Genomic DNA, 20,052 nt, shown 5'->3' with positions numbered 1-20,052 from the left:
AGCTTTGTTTCATACGTAAGTATGCCTAGGTCCCTTTTGTGCTGCAGCTTACTGAGGTTTTTCTCCATTTAAAAAATATTTTGTTCTCTCTCTCAAATTGGACAACTTCACATTTTCCCACACCATGCTCAATTTGCCAACTTCTTGCCCACTTGCTTAACCTGTCAATTTCTCTCTATAAACTTTTTGTATCCTCCCCACAACTTGCCTTCCCATCTATTTTTGTGTAGTCTTCAAATTTGACTCAAAGGTTTGCTTATTTTTAAGTCGTGAATATATATGTTGTGAATCATAGCGGTCCCAGCACTGATCCCTGTGGAATTTCACTGTTTACAGGTTGCCAACCTGAAAAGTAACCCCTTAAACCCATTCAGTTTCCTGCCCATTAGCTACTTCTTTATCCATGCCAATATACTAGCTCTTACATCATGGGCTCTTACCTTGTGATTTAAACCTTTTCTACGTTATTGAATGCCTTCTTAAAGTCAAAATACAACACAGCTACTGGTCCCCTCTATCCAATCTGGTTAAGACTTCCTTGAAAAACTCTATTATATTAGTCAATGTTTCTTTATCATGAAGCCATGCTGACTTTGTTTAAATTACGATTTTCCAAATATGTTGCCATTACTTCCTTAGTAATTGAATCCAGCATTTGTTCAACAGTAGGTGTTTGGTTAATCTGCCTACAGTTACCTGATTTTTGCCTCCCTAACTTTTATAAATAGGGCTGTCACATTGGTAGTTTACCAGTTAGAGAGTCAAAAAGATGTATAGCATGGAAACAGACCCTTCAGTCTAACTCATCAATGCTGATCAGATATCCTAAGCTCATCTAGTCCCATTTGACAGCACTTGGCCCATATTCCTCTAAACCCTTATTTATGTACCCATCCAGATGCCTTTTAAATGTTGTAATTGTACGTGCCTTCACCACTTCCTCTGGCAGCTCATTCCATACACGTAGCACCCTCTGTGTAAAGAAGTTGCCCCTTAGATCCCTTTTTAAAATCTTTCTCCTCTCACCCTAAACCTATGCCCTCCAGTCCTGGACTCCCCTAACCCAGGGAGTAGACCTTGTCTATTTACCCTGTCCATACCCCTAATGATTTTACAAACCTCTGTAAAGGTCACTCCTCAGCCTCTGACACTCCAGGGAAAACAGCCCCAGCCTATTCAGCCTCTCCCTATAGCTCAAATCTACCAACCCCTGGCAACATCCTTGTAAAGCTTTTCTGATCCCTTTCAAATTTCATAACATCCTTCCTATAGGGGGGGGAGTCCAGAATTGCACACCATATTCTAAAAGTGACCTAACCATTGTTCCCCACAGCCGCAGCATGATCTCTCAACTCCTATACTGTATGCACTGACCAATAAAGGTAAGTATACCAAATGCCGCCTTCCCTATTCAAATGCTCCAGAATCCAAGGATTTTTAAAAAAACTATAACTAATGCATCCACTATCTCTTTAGCTACTACTTTTCAGATCCTTGGATACAAGCCATCAGGACAGGGGACTTTTCTACCTTTAACTCCATTAGCTTGTCCAACACTGTTTCACTAGTATGGTGGTGATACTCAATTCCTCCCCCAATTCTTAAATATTAATGTGTTGTTCAAAGTATCTTCCACCATAAAGATTGATGCAAAGTATCTGTTTAACACCACAACCATTTCATTGTTCCCCATAACTTATCTCCCCAGGTGCATTTTATAAGGGACTTATGTTCACTTTCACCTCTTTAAAGAAGCTTTTATTATCAGATTTTTATATATTCCTCACTAGTTTTCCTCATTGCATGTTTTCTCTCTCTTATCTTTTTAGCCCTCCTTCGGGGCTATTACTGACTCTTGCCTCCTTTTAAAGGCCTTTTCGTTCAACTTCATACATTTTTAACTTCCTTTGTTAGCAGTGGTTGGTTTATTCCCCTCTTTGAATCTTTCCTACTTACTGGGGTATATTTTTGCTGCAAGTGACAAACCATTCCTTAAATGTCTACTACTGCATGATCAGTTAAGAAAAGGATGTAAGCTGTTGGAAATAATTTACTTTCCACTACTTACTACACCTGAGTTAAGATTTCATAAATGTAATTTTTAACTTGAAACAAAATTAATTATTTTCATTTTTCAGCCAATACTTGAGCATAACTTACAGGAGGAAAAACTCCTGTGGGAGTGGTATACACCTGATTATTTGGACAAAATGGATGATTATTTCATTCTATCTATTAGTCTGATCTACTTTTTATAGAATTTAGTTGTTTTCCAATTTATCTTAATCTAATTTAATATAATAATGTGACTTGTATTTGTAGAGCTGATTCAGTATCATGGTGCTGTTGACAACCTATTAATAGGAAAATCCTATATTTGAAACAAGAAGCAAAAAACTTCAACCCTTTCTTAGGTTATGAAGAATAAATGATTACTCATCTTTTAATTTTAACTACATTAATCACTTGAATATTAATTCTGCATCATAAGATTCTTTAAAAACAAATGGTTTGTTTACATAGTGACATTTGGCTTTTTTGTCGCTCTCCCCATAGTCTCAATTTTTTTTTGGAAAATAAACTCAAAGGAATCGCAATGCAAATGGAATAAAATTAGAGAAATGCATTCAAAGAGAACTCCCAAACTTGTTCTTCAGATGGTTTCTTTGTGTCCAATTCTTTTTTATTGGGTTTTATAGTCTTTCATCTTCCTGAATAACATTAAAGAAATGGGCATAACCCACATTTTCTCACTATGGATAGGAAGTCAATACCTAAATATCTGATTTAGGAATTTAAAGAAATAGAATAGAAATTATGTAACTTCAAGTGTACCATTGTTTTCCAATTCCATGCCTTTCACTCCCTGAACTATAGTTGAATTCATGTGGTTCAGCTTTTGACCCTCTCAGCACAAAATGTTCTTTAATTAATAGAAATGGAATTGAAATTCTTCAAGGTTCCTTGGATAAGGTCTTCCAAACTGAAGACCACTACCATATAGAAGAAAATGGGCGTGAGATGCCAAGGAACACAACCACTTGGAAGTTCCCCTCACTTAGTGTCCTGACTTGGAGATATATTGCTGTTCCTTCAGTGCTGTTAGATCAAACTTGTGTAACTCTGAACACAACAGCACTGTGGATGTACCTACACCAAATGAGCTGCAGTACCTTAAAAAGGCAGCTCTCCACCATCTTCTTGAGGGCAGTTAGGTTTGAAAAAGTGTGGTGCTGGAAATGTACAGCCAGTCAGGCAGCATTCGATGAGCAGGAGAGTCGACGTTTTGAGCATAAGCTCTTCATCAGGAATGAAGAATCAGCTCTTCGCATTCCTGATGAAGAGCTTATTCTCAAAACATCGATTTTCCTGCTCCTCAGATGCTGCCTGACAGGCTGTGCTTTTCCAGCACCACAAATTTATTTTATTTTTTACTCTGATCTCCAGCATCTGCAGTCCTCACTTTCTCCCAGCAGTTAGGATTGGGCAACAAATGTTGTTGTCTCAGCCACCAAAATCCATATCATGAATTTTTTAAAAATGTAAGATTGGCATATAAAAGATACGTTTTAGAATTGGTTGTAATTAGTTCTTGTGGAAATTAATGTTCATGGATTTCTCCTCAGTTTCCAATTCTCTGCAATATTAAATTCAGTTGGCTAAATACTTGGAGCTCGTATGTTACTGCTAACTATCAGAATGATTCTTGCCTCAGTTTTTCAGCCCCATAAACTATTCCCTTTCTTCTCAAGTCTTCAAATATGCCATTACCTTCCAATTCTGTGTACATCACTCCTAGGACTATAACTTTTCCAGTTCAGCTTTTATTTTTCTCACGGCCCGAAACAGCTACTTATAGTCATGAATCATGCCAAATATCACAGTTTTTGTCATTCTCCATTTTTTCAGTTTATTCTCAAGGGTCTCACTTTATCTGAGTATATTGGTCTCATTAACATTCCCTAGTCAATGTAAGTGGAAAAAATCTTAAGAGCCTATCTTTTCCATCTGGTATCCTTAATTTTCCTTGCATCGTTCCTTGCAAATGCCAAAATTTGATTTTGTTTTATATTTAAAAGTATTATCTAGATGTCGCTGGTTATTTATTAATATATTCTGCTTGATATTGTGAACTGGGATATTAAGTAAGATGTCCCAAAATGTTACTGTAGGTCAGAACTGGGATTTGTAGTTCCCCTCGCTGATTAATGTATTCGTGAACTTTTTTAATGTGTATTCCCCGTTACAGGAGAAATAGATCCCAAGGAGAGAATAGCTCATCAGAGAAAATTGTTGCAAAAGAAGTTGGGTCTCGACATGGGAGCAGCTCTAGGAATGAATACTGAAGAGCTCTTTAATGATGAAGATCTAATTTATAATCCTTCTCCAGCTTCAACAGTACTGAAGCAACCTGTAGGTAGAACCTCGGGTTGTTTGTCTTCAAGGAATCATGCAGTGGGTTTGGCTTCTTTTGTGCTTCTGGTAGCTTGAAGTCTGCATGCATGCACCTGTTAAACGCTCTACTAACTGCTTTTCTTGCAAATGTTTTTCAAATGTTTTGATTAAAATTTAAATGCGATTGAATCTGGGCATTTGATATTTATGCAGTTTAATTAGTCAATGTTGGTCTTGAGTTAGTTAGTAGGCCTTTGTAACTGGAAGATTATGTAAATGGTCAAGGTTATTTGAAAATATTCTAATTGCTTCCTAGTGCAATTTAACAGTTTTCATTTAAAACTTTGACCATTTTAAGATAAATATTTTTGATTTAACTGGAGAATGGGATCATCATTTTTATCTGCTTTATGGATTCATTACCTCCTTCAAGCATGCACCAGATCCATTTATTAAACTTTATTTCTAAACTGAGTTGTGACAATCCAAAGTCACATTGTATAGTTTAAGAACCTGCAGTGAGTAGACATCTTGCCCTGGCCTGGATTTAAAACTGGGACCTGGAATATAAAAAGGCCAGTTTGATTCTGCAGTGTGCCACTTATTCCATAGTGTTCATGTAGCTTTATATATCTAAAACTTAATGAATTTAATTATCCCTTTTAAATGGAATTTTTAACTACTCTGTTTAAGTTCCTCTGCACATCTTCTGGCTAGGAAAACTGACAGATAGACAATCTGCATTAGTCTGTGTCAGTGTTGTAGACATGTAACATGGGTTACAATCTGCGGTAACTTTGTCTACAAATTTTCATTGACACTTTTCAATAAATGTTTGTGCAACAAATTTTTCTCTCTCGCCCCACAACTGCTTTTGGGAACCTGTAAAGAAATTATTGTTATTACTGTGTCACATTTAAAACTTATCATTCACTGCACAGAACAAATTGCTTACAGTGTAGCAATTATTAATTAGGCACATGTTCAATAATGATAGCGGGCCACAAATTTAAGTCATGCGATTCTACTGAATTGGGGAATAACTTTGTTTACACTGTGTAAATTTAAACACAAACATGCTCAGACAATGGATGAAATTTAATAGAAGTGATCAGAGTTTTGTCTGCCAGATTTAAAGTCAGAAACAACCCCATGTTGCCTGTTAGGGAAGGCCCCAACTTTAAGTGCTAGCCAGGCATTTAACAGGTCTTTCTCAGGATTAAGGGCCTGAAAAGCACGAGACCTTTAAACTTAGAAGCAGAAGTAGGCCGTTCAGCCCGTCGAGTCTGCTTTATCATTCATAAGATCATGGCCAATTTGATATTCAGCTTCATTTTTTCCTGCCTTTTTCCCATTGCCTTGATTCCCTTAATGATTAAAAATCTGTCTATCTCAGTTTTGAACGTAGTGACCAAGCCTCAACAACCCTCTGTGGTAAAATATTCCACAGATTCACCACCCTCCGGTAGTTCAGTTGCACGATGGCTCAGTGGTTAGCACTGCTGCCTCACAGCACCAGGGTCCCAGGTTCGATTCCAGCCTTGGGCGACTGTCTGTGTGGAGTTTGCACATTCTCCCCGTATCTGCATGGGTTTCCTCTGGGTGCTCCGGTTTCCTCCCACAGTCCAAAGATGTGCAGGTCAGATTAATTGGCTGTGCTAAATTGCCCATTGTGTTAGGTATATTAGTTAGAGGAAAATGGGTCAGGTTGGGTTACTCTTCGGAGAGTCATAGAGCTATATTGCATGGAAACAGACCCTTCGGTCCAACCCATCCAAGCTGACCAGATATCCCACCGGTGTGAACTTGTTGGGCCGAAGGGCCTGTTTCCACATTGTCGGGAATTAATCTAATCTAATCTAAACCGAGAAGAAGTTCCTCCTCATCTTTTATTTTAAATATGCACCTACTCTGTCAACTTCCCTTAGAAGCTTCTAAATTTCAATAAGTTTATCTCCCATTCTTCCAAATCCCAACAAGTACAGGCCCAGTCTTCTCAACCTATCCCCTTAAGATAGTCCTTCCTATCAGCTTAGTGAATCTTCTCTGAATTGCATCCAACGCCAGTACATCTTTTATTAGATAAAAGGCCCACTGTTTAGTGTTCCAGTTACAATCTGACTAGTTCCTTGCATAGTTTTAGTAAAGCATCCCTACATCTTCATTCCATTCTCTTTACCTTCCCTATTACCCACTGAACTTTGATGCTAATCTTTTGTGATTCATTGACAAGGACTCCCAAATCCATCTTCCTTTAGCTTTCTGCAGTTTTTCTCCATGTAAATAATAATATTCAGCACCTCTGTTCATCTTGTCAAAGTGCACAACATCACCATTTTCTTGCATTATATTACATCTTCTAAGTTTGTTTTATTCATGCGTTTCACCTATATTCTTTTGCAGACTCTGTGTCATCCTCACCAATTGCCTTCCCACCTATCTTTATGTAAACTGGACATCTGGTTATAGTATATTTGCTTTTGTAATCTGAGTCATTGATATTTATTGTAATTATTTTAGCCTGTGCATTGATCCTTGACTCACACCAGAAGTTACAGATTGCCATCCTAAAAATGTCTTCCTTAACCCAACTCTCTCTCTCTCATATTAGTTAATTAAATCTCTATCCTTGCCAATATACTAACTTTAACACTGTGGACTCTTTTTTTATCTTTTTCAAATGTGTAGTACCTTTATCAAGTGTCTTCTGAACATCTAAATATATTACATCCAATGCATTCCCTTTATCTATTCTGCTTTTTACCTCAAATAATTCTATGCAATTTGTCAGGTATGATTTCCCATTCAAGCTGATTATTTTATGTATTTCTAAATGCTCTGCTATTACATCCTTTTATAATAGACTTTAATATTTTCCAGTAACAAATGTTAAGCCAATTGGCCTAAAGTTAAGGATTACTGCAAAATTACTACCAGTGCATCCACTATCTCTGAAGTTATTTCCTTCAGTAATCTAGGATGTATCCCATCAGGTTCCATGCATACCAATTAAAGTCTCCTTCTCCTGTTCCTAATTTAGTTCCAAGGGTCCAGCCTCCAGACACATCAAACTAAAGTGATTGTTTTGAAAGCACATTCAAACTTGCCACATACAAAAGAGAGCCATTTGGGTTCAAGTACCACAATTTTGTGCTGTAAGACAGATCAGAAATGCTGTATATTTAGTTCTAAATATGAATGATTTAGTGGAATTCAATGCAGGCAGTTCCAGTGGAGAGAGCACCATTTCTGCTGATATGACACCCACCCAAGATATGTATCATCACCTGAATCTCAAGCCAAAGAAGATTCGATTCCTGCTCTTCAGTCCCTTGATAGGTACTATGTGCTTATAAAGAGGAACCACTACCTACAAGGAAGACACCTCGATTATGGGCTTGATGTTGATATGGTAATAGTGTGAAATGGGAAGCTGCACTTTCTCAGATACTTTACTCTTCTAGGTGATCTGAAGTAGACTAGACAATTTGCAGTCACAACATGAGCAGTGTTCCCCACTAACAAGATAATGTATGAAGCCAAAAAGGTGTTCTGCTTTTTGCACAATTGAGTAATGTGGGCAGAAATTTTTGTAGTAGTATAAAGCCAATGATTTAGGCCATGCATCCCAGCAAGTGATGAAGATCGTATTAAACAGCATATCCCTTTGGCTGTTCACAATAATCAAGATGCTAACTGTATCCAATCAAGCCACACTTGCAAAACAGCCAACACAGTGACCTACATTAAACTCTCTACAATTGGAAAGTGCTTTGAGTGCAGAGTGCAACCAATTTAGGATCACACTATGAAGCAGTTGTGTGTACTAAAAGCTACATATATTAATAGAATATCTCCACTTAGCTGGGAAGAGTACCAGTAATATGCTTCACTGTGCTGCACTGTTCCACAAGCAATCACAAAATGACCAATTTGCTGGATGGACCGTTGTTTCAGAAAAAAAAAGCAAATCACACTAGATGTTGTCCACAATTTAAAAATAACTCTGCAACTTTAAGAGTGGGAAAAAGAGAGGATTTCTAAACTACTACTATACAATTTAGACTTCAAAAGCCTTGCCCCCCCATATGCACGCACGCAAGCAACAGACAAAAGTCAAATGTTTTAATACAGATACTGAGTGGAAAAAAAAAGGCAGGTGAAAACAAAATTCCAAACATCAAAAATCTAGACCAGAGGTGGGAAGTCATTTGCTCACAGTTCTTTTGACTTAAGTTAAAAAATGTGCAGCTCTTAAAAATTAAGGTACAATACACTCCCGATATTTCAATTACAACACTCCAGCTTGCATTTCACTTAATAGTCCCAAAAAGAAAAATATGTGGTCTCTTTACAATGAGAAAGAACATGTACACCAGTTTTCAAGTCAACAAAATGGGTAGCATCCACTTGCTGTTTCAGTCTCAGGACAGTTCTTAAACCAGTCAAAATCAATCTGCCTCACATAAAAATTTAAAAGTCTAGCAGTTGACTGTGAAAAATCATTAGCTGATGTGTTTTCCATGGCAACACCAATCAAGAGAGATCTTGTGGTACAGTGGTGATGTCTCTACCTCTGGGCCTTGTAGGCCTGGGTTCAAGTCCCACCAGCCTCAGACATGTGATGTAACATGTCTGAATAGATTTGTGGATACTTTTTAATCAATCATTGTCTACTTTTCAACCAGTCAGCACACTTGTGTAGCACAAATATTGGTTTCCCTCTTAAATTGGTATTCTTGTGAGGGCTGCTGATGAGTGCATATCTTATGTCAGCAAAATTCAATTTGTGTGCTACTAAATGATTATTGTCAAAAGTGACATCTTTGGTCAACTTAAAGCTAAGAAAATGGTCGTTACAAATGGGTGACTGCAATAATAAATCCACTGTTTTCAAAGAGGCAAACTATGAACATAGCCGGAGGGCAACCATGTGATAAAACCTATGTAGTTGCAAAGCATTGCTTACCATTACTAAACCTTGTGCGAAAATGCCAATCGAGAATGATTATCTCATTATTCACCCACAATGAGCTGATCTTTACTTGTGAATTAAAACTTTGATTGGAATAATTCATCAGATCAGGGAAGTATTGCAGCGAGGCCATCTTCTTGTTCAACATTGATGCAAACTTGCAGTAGAATTCATGGTTTCCTGTTTGATTTATCCCTTTGTTCCCTCTCTGACTAATAGCCTATCCAATACTGGTCTAACTGAGATGATAGCTTGGTAATAATTGGTATTAAAGCTGGTAACTTGATTATATATCAGTGAGGAATTAGCAAGCTCTCAGCAACAATGTTCTGATGAGCTATTATTGTAAATCTATCAGAGCCTTTTGTTTCATCGGCTTATTTGATCCACTGAAACAAATAAGTTGAATATTTAGAGATTATAATTTAATACTGATTTGACAATATATTGTTTTCAATCTTTTAACTTAATTGCTAAAAAGGTATTTCACAATGTGATTATATCTGAGGTCTGCCCATTTTCAAGCCTATTTAATTGTTTCATAAAATAAAAGCTAAAATCCCTCTGAAATATCTGATTACATAGTCTTTAACAGCAAATTTGACATTATAAATTCTGATCATAACTGGAGACGGTTACATTTTTTTTCAGCTTGTCCAGGCTGCTGATCTGATCGAAGCTGAATTTCAGCCTGGTATGAGCAGTCGGCAGAAGAATAAGGCAAAGAGGATGGCTAAGCTGTTTGCTAAGCAACGATCCAGAGACACAGTGGAAGGAAATACCAACAATGAAAAATGGTAAGAATAATATTCTGCTTGCTTCTATGTCTAAATGAGAGAATTAGAAACCGCAATAATACCATTTAGATCATGAATACATGCCCTACGAAAATTAAAATTTAATTTTAGATAACCAGGTAAAATCTTATTCATTGTATTTTGAATTGTGTTTATTTCTAAAGGTGTGCAAAATTGTCTTTTATGAATTATGTTAAAATTGAAGTGTTTTTCTCAGTATTGCAAGATAAGCACACCGAACTAAAAGTAATCATTGTCTGACCTTCATTTGAGTAAAATAACTTTTTTTGCTCATTAAGTATTATTTATCTTACAGCTACTGTTACAGAAGCTACATTTTATCAGCTTAAAGCATTGAATATATTAAACCAAGTTGCTTTTACTCACCATACGAAATGACATAACACTGAAAAAAGTTGTAGTGAAAGAAAAAATTACTTATTGAATGAAAGGGAGGAAAAATCTAATGAGATAAAGGATTTTGTGTTTTGTATTTTGAGGAAATACTTTTAATCTTCTTCATGAGAACAAGAACTGAACCTAGCTTGATATTTGTATGCTTCAGCTAATAAACATATAGTTAAGCCATGCAGAAACAGTTTTGTTGCATGCACACTGGAATTGGCAGACCTGAGTTTGCAAAAGTTACCCAGGATACTTGTTTTTTTTTAAAGAAAGTTATTATGGTGGGCAAGCATGGAGAATTGCATAAAAGGCCATGTATCGGACTCCCAGCAGTTGGTGGTGGGCATGTAATATCCAGCATTCTTGAGATCTTCCAATCCTCTAATTCGGGACATTTGTACATCCCAGGATTCTTTACTCCTGTAGTACCAGATGTGTATTCTGCCCTGAGTGAATGGGTCTGAGCTTGGGTGGGCTTTACCAAGCACCTCAGGGCATTTTTTTTTTCTTCTAATATAGAGTTCTACAATATAACATAGTCATGAGAAAAGTTAGTTTGGCTCCCTGTCACCGATACAATGCAGATTTCTGCAAACTAATTGGTGGCAATTTGAGATGGAATTCTATTGGCAGGGACAGTGTCACTAGTGAGTGGATTCTTGTTTCTGAAAGCAATCAGAAAGCTCTGGAACCTGCAGCCAAAACAGGTGCTGGATTGCTGGGTGGAGGGAGTGCAAATTTTAACCAAATGTCCCTCAGCAATGTTTTCCTGCACTGCAGACTCAGGATTTACCTCCCTCACAAACTACATTGGTTCTGGTTCAGAATGTGTTCTTCTAAGTTTTCGATGTTCCTATATCTCCTCCTGAGCATGGTCCTTCTCAATTCTCACTATGAGAGACTAAAGGTGTGTGACTAACTGAGAGAGTTTTTGACTGTAAGGGTGTGTCTATGTGAACACTGAGAGTATGTGCAAAAGAGAAATTATATTTTTTCTGTGTGTGAGAGAGAGAGAGAATATGAGTGACAAAGTGAAGGAATATGGGATACTTGCCTTTATTAGTTGAGGTATTGAATACAGAGTTAGGAGGTTATGATGGAGCTGTATAAGTTGTTGGGTCACAGCACGGCATACGGGGTTCAGTTCTGGTCCCTGCAAGATAGGAAAGATATGGTTACACGAGAGTGGATGTGGAGGAAATTGACCGGGTTATTGCCTGGGCTGGAACATTTTCATTATGAAAAGAGACTAGATAGGCTGGAATTCCTTTCCTTAGAATAGAGAAGGCTGAGGGCAAGGCTGATTGATATGTACAAGATTGAAAGCCCTAGGCGAGGTAGGGAAAGTAGCATTTCCCCTTATTAGAGGAGTCAGTGATCAAGGGGCATAAATTTAAGGTAAAGGGAAAGATCTTTTGAGAGGATTGAAAGTGTAAGTTTTTCACCTAGGTGGTGCATATCTCGAGCTCACTGTATGAAAGGGAGGTTGGGACAGGAACAATCACAAAATTGAAGTATTTAGATGATCACTTGAAATACCATAGCTGATACACTAATGGGTCAGTGGAAAATGGGACTAGAATGAAGAAGTATTTGGTTCCTGACATGGATACGATGAGCTGAAGGTCCTCGTTAAGGTCTGTAAAACTCTGTGGCTCTAAGATTGTGCACAAATAAGCGACATTTGCTTGGGGGAACTCTAATAATACATGAACACTAAAATAACATCAAAGATTTAGAATTCTGTTGTCACCACATTTCTTTGTAGTGTTCCAGCACCATATTATTTGGTACAGCATCCCTGATTAAATATACAGGATTTCCATACAGAAGGCTCAAACCAAAAAGTTCAACAATCTTTTTCAGAACACCTTGATACCAGTATGATCTGCTTTAATTTGTGGAAGGAAAAATTCAGCTAATTCAGCAAGGGGATGGGAACTCAAATTGTAGTTCCAGGGTACAGGAGTTTGAGTAGTGAGGTCATAAGTAAGGTTTCAAGGTCGCAAGAGTGTACCTGCAAGCAGGAAAGTGGTTTGACGTGTGTCTACATCAGTGCCAGGACCATTGGGAATAAGATGGATAAACTTGCAGCATGGGTTGGTACCTGGGACTTCAATGTTGTGGCCATTTTGGAGACATGGATAGAGCAGGGACCGGAATGGTTGTTGCAGATTCCGAGGTTTAGATGTTTCAGTAAGAACACAAAAGGTGGCAAAAGAGGGGGAGATGTGGCATTGTTAGTCAAAGACAGAATTACTATGGCAGAAAGGACTTTTGATGAGGACTCATCTACTAAGGTAGTATGGGCTGAGGTTAAAAACCAAGAAAGGAGAGATCACCCTATTGGGAGTTTTCTGTAGGCTTCCAAAAAGTTTCAGAGATGTACAGGAAAGGATTGCAAAGATGATTCAAGCTGGGAGCAAAAGTAACTGGGTAATTGTTACTTTGGATTTTAACTTTCCAAATATTGACTAGAAATGCTATAGTTCAAGTACTTTGGATGGGTCAGTTGTTGTCCAGTGTGTGCAAGAGAATTTCCTGACACTGTATGGAGATAGTCCAACAAGAGGCAAAGCCACATTGGATTTTTGTACTGGGTAATGAACCAGGCCAGGTGTTAGATTTGGAGGTAGGTGAGCACTTTGGTGATAGGGATCACAATTCAGTTACGTTTACTTTAGCGATGGAAAGGGGTAGATACATACCGTGGGGCCAGAGTTATTGCTGGAGGAAAAGCAGTTATGGTGCGATTAGGCAAGATTTAGGATACATTGGATGGGGAAGGAAGCTGCAGAGGATGGGCACAATTGAAATGTGGAGCTTATTCCAGGAACAGCTACTACATATCCCTGATAAGTATGTACCTGTCAGGCAGAGTGGAAGTGGTCAAGCGAGAGAACTGTAGTTTACTAGAAAAGTTGAATCTCTTGTCAAGAGGAAGAAGGAGGCTTATGATGAGACATGAAGGCTCAGTTAGGGTGCTTCTGAGTTAGAAGTTAGCCAGGAAGGACCTAAAGAGAGAGCTAAGAAGAGTCAGGAGGGGACATGAGAAATCTTTGGCAAGTGGGATCAAGGAAAACCTTAAAGATTTCTATAGATGTGTCAAGAATAAAAGAACGACTAGAGTAAGCATTTGATAAGGTTCCCCATGGTAGGCTATTGCAGGAAATACAGAGGCATGGCGTTGAGGGTGATTTAGCAGTTTGAATCAGAAATTGGCTAGCTGAAACAAGACAGAGGGTGGTGGTTGATGGGAAATGTTCGTCTTGGTGTTTAGTTACTAGTGGTGTACCGCAAGGATTTGTTTGGGGCACTGCTGTTGGTCATTTTTGTAAATGACCTGGATGAGGGCATAGAAGGATGAGTTAGTAAATTTGCAGATGACACTAAGGTCAGTGGAGTTGGACCCAGTGCTGAAGGAAGAGATATAGATAAGCTGCAGAGCTGGGCTTAGAGGTGGCAAATGGAGTTTAATATGGAAAAGTGTGAGGTGATTCACTTTGGAAGGAGTAACAGGAATACAGAGTACTGAGGTTAGTGATAAGGTTTTTGGTAGTGTGGATGAGCAGAGAGATCTTGGTGTCCGTGTACATAGTTCCTTGAAAGTTGTCATCAGGTTGATAGGGTTGTTAAGAAGGTGTACTGTGTGTTAGATTTTATTGGTTGAGGGATTGAGTTTCTGAGCGATGAGGTCATGTTGCATCTGTACAAAGCTGTGGTGTGGCTGCACTTGGAGTATTGGATGCAGTTCTGCTCACCACACTGTAGGAAAGATATGAAAGCATTGGAAAGGATGCAGAGGAGATTTACCGGGATGTTGCCTGGAATGGAGGGAAGGTCTTATGAGGAAAAGCTGAGGGACACAAAAGTCGGTGGAGTAATGACACAAAAGTCGGTGGAGTATGACACAAAAGTCGGTGGAGTATGACACAAAAGTCGGTGGAGTTGTGGATAGTGAGGAAGGAAGTGGTAGGTTACAGCGGGATATAGATAAGTTGCAGAGCTGGGCGGAAATGTGGCAAATGGAATTCAATGTAGCTAAGTGCGAAGTCGTTCACTTTGGTAGGAATAACAAGATGATGGATTACTGGGCTAATGGTAGGCTACTTGGTAGTGTGGATGAGCAGAGGGATCTTGGTGTCCATGTACACAGATCTCTGAAAGTTGCCACCCAGGTAAATAGTGCTGTGAGGAAGGCATATGGTGTACTGGGCTTTATTGGCAGAGGAATTGAGTTCCGGAGTCCTGAGGTCATGTTGCAACTGTATAAGACTCTGGTGCGGCCTCATCTGGAGTATTGTGTGCAGTTTTGGTCGCCATACTATAGGAAGGATGTGGAAGCTTTAGAACGAGTGCAGAGGAGGTTTACCAGGATGTTGCCTGGAATGGTAGGAAAATCTTATGAGGAAAGGCTGAGGCACTTGGGGCTGTTCTCATTGGAGAAGAGAAGGTTTAGGGGAGATCTGATAGAAGTGTATAAGATGATTAGGGGTTTAGATAGGGTAGATACTAAGAACCTTTTACCGCTAATGGAGGCAGGTGTTACTAGGGGACATAGCTTTAAATTAAGGGGTGGTAGGTATAGGACAGATGTTAGGGGTAGATTCTTCACACAGCGGGTTGTGAGTTCATGGAATGCCCTGCCCGTATCAGTGGTGAACTCTCCTTCTTTATGGTCATTTAAGCGGGCATTGGATAGGCATTTGGAAGTTATTGGGCTAGTATAGGTTAGGTAGGATTCGGTCGGCGCAACATCGAGGGCCGAAGGGCCTGTACTGCGCTGTATCCTTCTATGTTCTATGTTCTATGACTTGAGGCTGCTTTCATTAGGGAGAAGAAAATTGAAAGGTGACTTAATGGAGACATACAAGATGATCAGAGGATTAGATAGGATAGACAGTGAGAGCCTTTTTCCTTGGATGGTGATGGCTAGCACGAGGGGACATAGTTTTAAATTGAGGGCTAATATAGGACAGATGTCTGAGGTAGGTTCTTTACTCAGAGTAGTAAGGGCTTGGATGATAATGGACTAATGTAGGTGAGATGGGCTTCAGATTGGTTTCACAGGTCAGAGCAACATTGAGGGCCTGCACTGCGCTGTTGTGTTCTGTGTTCACACGTGTTTTTGTACCTTTAGTAAGCCTAGGGCTTGTTACTAACAAGTGAGGCTCCACCCAAGTTGTAGGAACAACACCTCATCTTCCACTTGGGGACCTTGCAGCCTTGAGGGCTCAATATTGAGTTTAACAATTTTAGAGCAAGATCACCTCCTTCCATGTCTATTAACCATCTCCACACTCCAGGCCCTGTCATGATTTGGGTTGTTTTCAATACAGCCAGTCCACTCTCATCTACTTACAGCCCATATTATCACTTACCCAGCTTTTCTTCCTCACTGGCTTACTATCAACAATCCCTTTCCATATGTGGATTCCGTACATTGTCAGTTACAGTCACACAATTAGGATCATTTATAACTATGTTTGCTTTAGAAAATGAATAACATTGTAGCCACTTACTTGAAGGGTAATAATATTACAGTCACACAATTAGGATCATTATATTTATTTTTGCCTTAGAAAATGGGTAGCATAGTATCCACTTACCGAATTAAGAGGTACTGTTCCCACAGGATAAAAATGGTGCATTTCAGAATTCTGTTGAACAACTGTGCAAATAATATTTCTAGATCTTTTAGCAAGCATGGTGTAATTAGCAAATTAATCAGCCTTCAAAGTTTTTGTGAAAATTGTAACCATTCACTGTGCATTTCAATTTCTTTTCTGTCAAAAAAGCTTCATGAATATAAAATTTTTCAATGCTGCTTTTGCTGAATGATTTTTCAACATTGTTTCAATTTAAAAATATGGTAGGGAAAATGTTTTACACTTCGCCCAGAAAGGATTTTTGGCCGCTGAAAATATGATTGTTTGTCTTAACTGAATTGAGTTTTTAAAAATAAATCCAAAATTATGGAATCATGCCTTATGCGCAGAATTAAGAGGATTTTTATTTTTAAAATAGCTTATTCATGTTTTTGCAGCAATGATAATGTTGATGGGGAGCCAGAGGAGAAACGTCGGAAACTTACCAATGTTGTCATTGAGCAACCAGCAACTGAATCGAAGGTTTTAATTGATAATATACTTGACAGTTCTTCTTTATTTGATGAGGTGAGATGGGTATACTTGTGTGGTTAAAAAATTTAGATGAGGTAATATTAATAGTTTTTCTGAATAGAGAATAATGTTTTCTGTATTATCTCTGATTTACAGTGCCAGGAAAAGGAAAATATTCCTAAAACCATCTATTATCTGAAACTGATTTAAATAGTGTAATTAGATAGTGATCATGTTTGTGTTAAAATGTTAATTTCTTTGGTGCTACCGATGAAGGAATCTCACTGCAATACACGATAAAGTGTTTCAGTCTTTCAAAAGGGTTAGGCAGCATCCAAGGAGCAGGTGAATCGGCGTTTCGGGCATAAGCCCTTCATCAGGAATGACGAAGGGCTTTACCTGCACTTTCTTGATGAAGGGCTTATGCCCGAAACATTGATTCTTCTGCTCCTTGGATGCTGCCTGACCTGCTGTGCTTTTCCAACATCACACACTCGACTCTGATCTCCAGCATCTGCAGTCCTCACTTTGTACCTTTCAAAAGGTTAGTACAATCAGTCCACCTTCTTGTTAGTACAGGAAGCGCAGATAGGAGGATATTTTGGATGTATGTTTGCTCGCTGAACTGGAAGGTTTGTTTTCAGACTTTCCGTCACCATACTAGGTAACATCCATCAGTTAGCCTCTGGTGAAATGCTGGTGTTTTGTCCCGCTTTCTATTTATGTGTCTTGATTTCTAAAGGTGGGTGATATCATTTCTGGTTCTTTTTCTCAAAGGATGGTAGATGGGGTCCAAATCAATATGTTTATTTATGGAGTTCTGGTGAGAATGCGATGCTTCTAGGAATTCCCATGCATGTCTCTGTGTAGCCTGTCCAAGAATGGGCATGTTGTCCCAGTCGAAATGGTGTCCTCCTTCATCTGTATTTAAGGATACTAGTGATAGTGAGTCATGTCTTTTGTGGCTAGTTGATGTTCATGTATCCTGGTGGCAAGTTTTCTGCCTGTTTGTCCAATGTGGTGTTTGTTACAGTCCTTGAATGGTATTTTGTAAATGACATTTGTTTTGCTGGTTGTTTGTAGAGGGTCTTTTAGGTTTATTAGCCGCTGTTTAAGTGTGTTGGTAGGTTTGTGGGCTACCATGATGCCAAGAGGTCTGAGTAGTCTGGAAGTCATTTTGACGATGCCTTTGATATAGGGTAGTTGGGTGCATTATGTCTGCTTGTTTGGATTTGTTGTTGAGAAATTGGCAGACTGTGTTTATTGGGTATCCGTTCTTGAATACGCTGTTTAGGTATTTTTCTTCTGCTTTTCATATTCCTGGTTGCTGCAGTGTGTTGTGGCTCATTGAAGTAACGTCCTGATACAACATCGTTTGTGGGTGTAAGGATAATTGCTTCTGTAGTTAAGTATTTGGTCTGAATGCTGTTGTTTTCCTAAAGATGCTGGTTTGAAGTTCCCCATGTAGAGCAAACAGTCAGTGGGGAACTTCAAACCAGCATCTTTAGGAAAACAACACACACAGACCAAATACTTAACTACAGAAGCAGTTATCCCGACACTCAAAACAGAGGTGCATCAGGATGTTATTTTCAACGAGCCACAACACACTGCAGCACCCAGGAACTATGAAGAGCAGAAGAAAAATACCTATATTGTGTATTCAAGAAGACCGGATACCCAGTAAACACAGTTCTCAACAACAAACCCAAACAAGCAGACACAACGTGTCCAGAAACCCTAGCCACATTACCTTACATCAAAGGCATCTCTGAAGTGACTTCCAGAGTACTCAGACCTCTCGGAATCATGGTAGCCCACAAATCCACCAACACACTAAAACAGCAGCTAATGAACTTGAAAGGCCCTATACAAACAACAAGCAAAATGAACATCATTTACAAAATACGATGCAAGGACTGTAATGAACATTACATCTGACAGACAGGGAGAAAACTAGCTACATGAATATCAACTAGCCACAAAAAGACATGATTCACTATCACTAGTATCCTTACATACCGATGAAGGAGGACAAAGCATCCATCTTAAGGCAGGCTAAACAGAGACATGCATGGGAATTCCTAGAAGCATGGCATTCTAATCGGAACTCCATAAATAAACACATGGATTTGGACCCCAGCTACCATCCTCTGAGGAAAATGAACAGGAAATAGTATCACTTGCCCTAAGAAACCAAGACACATAAATAGAAGGCAAGACAAAACACCAACATTTTACTGGGGGCTCACTGATGATGTTACCTAGTATGGTGATGAAACATCTGAAAACGAACCTACAAGCTCAACAAGCAACCCTACACCCAGAACTTCAACCTGAGCTACAAATCTTTTCAAAAATCACTATTGGGGGTTATTTGTTTTCAAGTAATAACTGTAATTGTTAGATAGCTAATTAAAATTTAATTTTTAAACTAACAGTCATTAGAGGGTTTGTCATATCAGTTAATGGGGTTTTGTGGTCAGCCTGCGTGATGTGGCCAATAATGGATGCTGAGGGCATTCCTGATAATTACATCTGCAGAAAGTGTATCCAGCTTCGGCTATTCACTGAACAAATGAATGTGCTTGAGTTGCAATTGGAGACTGTAAAGACCACTAAATGGCAAAGTGCATCATGGGTAGAAGTCATTCCCAAAATACAGGAAGATAGATGGGTGACCGTTAGACAGGGTAGGCAGTCAGTGTAGGAGTCTCCTTATCAAACAAAAATTCTATTTTGGATACTGATGAGGAGGATGGCTCATCAGGTGACAGCAGCACCACAGCTAGCCTTGCTATATAGAGGAGAGGGACAAAGTGTATTAGAGAAATAGTAATTGGAGATTTGATATCAGAGGCACAAATTGGAACTTATGTGGTCACGAGAGACTCCAGAATGGTATGTTGCCTGCCTGGTGCTGGGGCCATAATGTCTCAGGTACAGGCTGTCCAAACAGGAGGGTAAACACACAGAAGTGATTATCCGTATGGGCACAAATGACATGGATGGGAAGAGTGACAAGGTCTGCAGTGATCATTCAGGGAGTTAGGTAGTAAACTAAAAAGCAGGGCCTGTAAGATATTACTCTCAGGATTACTTCCTGTGCCATGTACAGAGGAACCTCAATTATCTGGCATTTGACTATCCGATTATCAGATTATCCGGCAAGGTCCCAATGCTTGGCTAAACTGTTATCCGGCATTAGATTATCCAGAATTTGAGTAACCGAACGAAATACTTCCCGCCCGTGTTCTTTGGATAATCGAGATTCCTCTATACTATGGAGAATCTGAACAGAAACACAGTACAACTGAACTGGTGTAGGGAAGGACTTTAGATATGTGGATTATTGGGA

The 20,052-nt window shown here is 39.0% G+C and overlaps 1 protein-coding gene across 2 annotated transcripts in view; it reads left to right on the top strand.

Moving 5' to 3' along the window:
• btaf1 (BTAF1 RNA polymerase II, B-TFIID transcription factor-associated) overlaps positions 1–20,052 on the top strand; it is a 132,361-nt gene that overhangs the window by 37,472 nt on the left and 74,837 nt on the right. The window contains exons 5-7 of one of the 2 annotated variants that reach the window (XM_060841932.1): positions 4,250–4,413; positions 10,022–10,167; positions 16,619–16,748. In XM_060841932.1, coding sequence (XP_060697915.1) covers positions 4,250–4,413; positions 10,022–10,167; positions 16,619–16,748 — 440 coding nt within the window. Of the gene's footprint in view, positions 1–4,249; positions 4,456–10,021; positions 10,168–16,618; positions 16,749–20,052 lie in introns of both variants that reach the window. The other variant, XM_060841931.1, reaches the window with a different exon arrangement.

Source organism: Hemiscyllium ocellatum, chromosome 22 (genome assembly GCF_020745735.1).
Source record: "Hemiscyllium ocellatum isolate sHemOce1 chromosome 22, sHemOce1.pat.X.cur, whole genome shotgun sequence".
NCBI lineage: Eukaryota > Metazoa > Chordata > Chondrichthyes > Orectolobiformes > Hemiscylliidae > Hemiscyllium > Hemiscyllium ocellatum.
The sequence above is the reverse complement of the archived record's forward strand: the minus strand, read 5'-3'. Positions and strand labels throughout refer to the sequence as shown.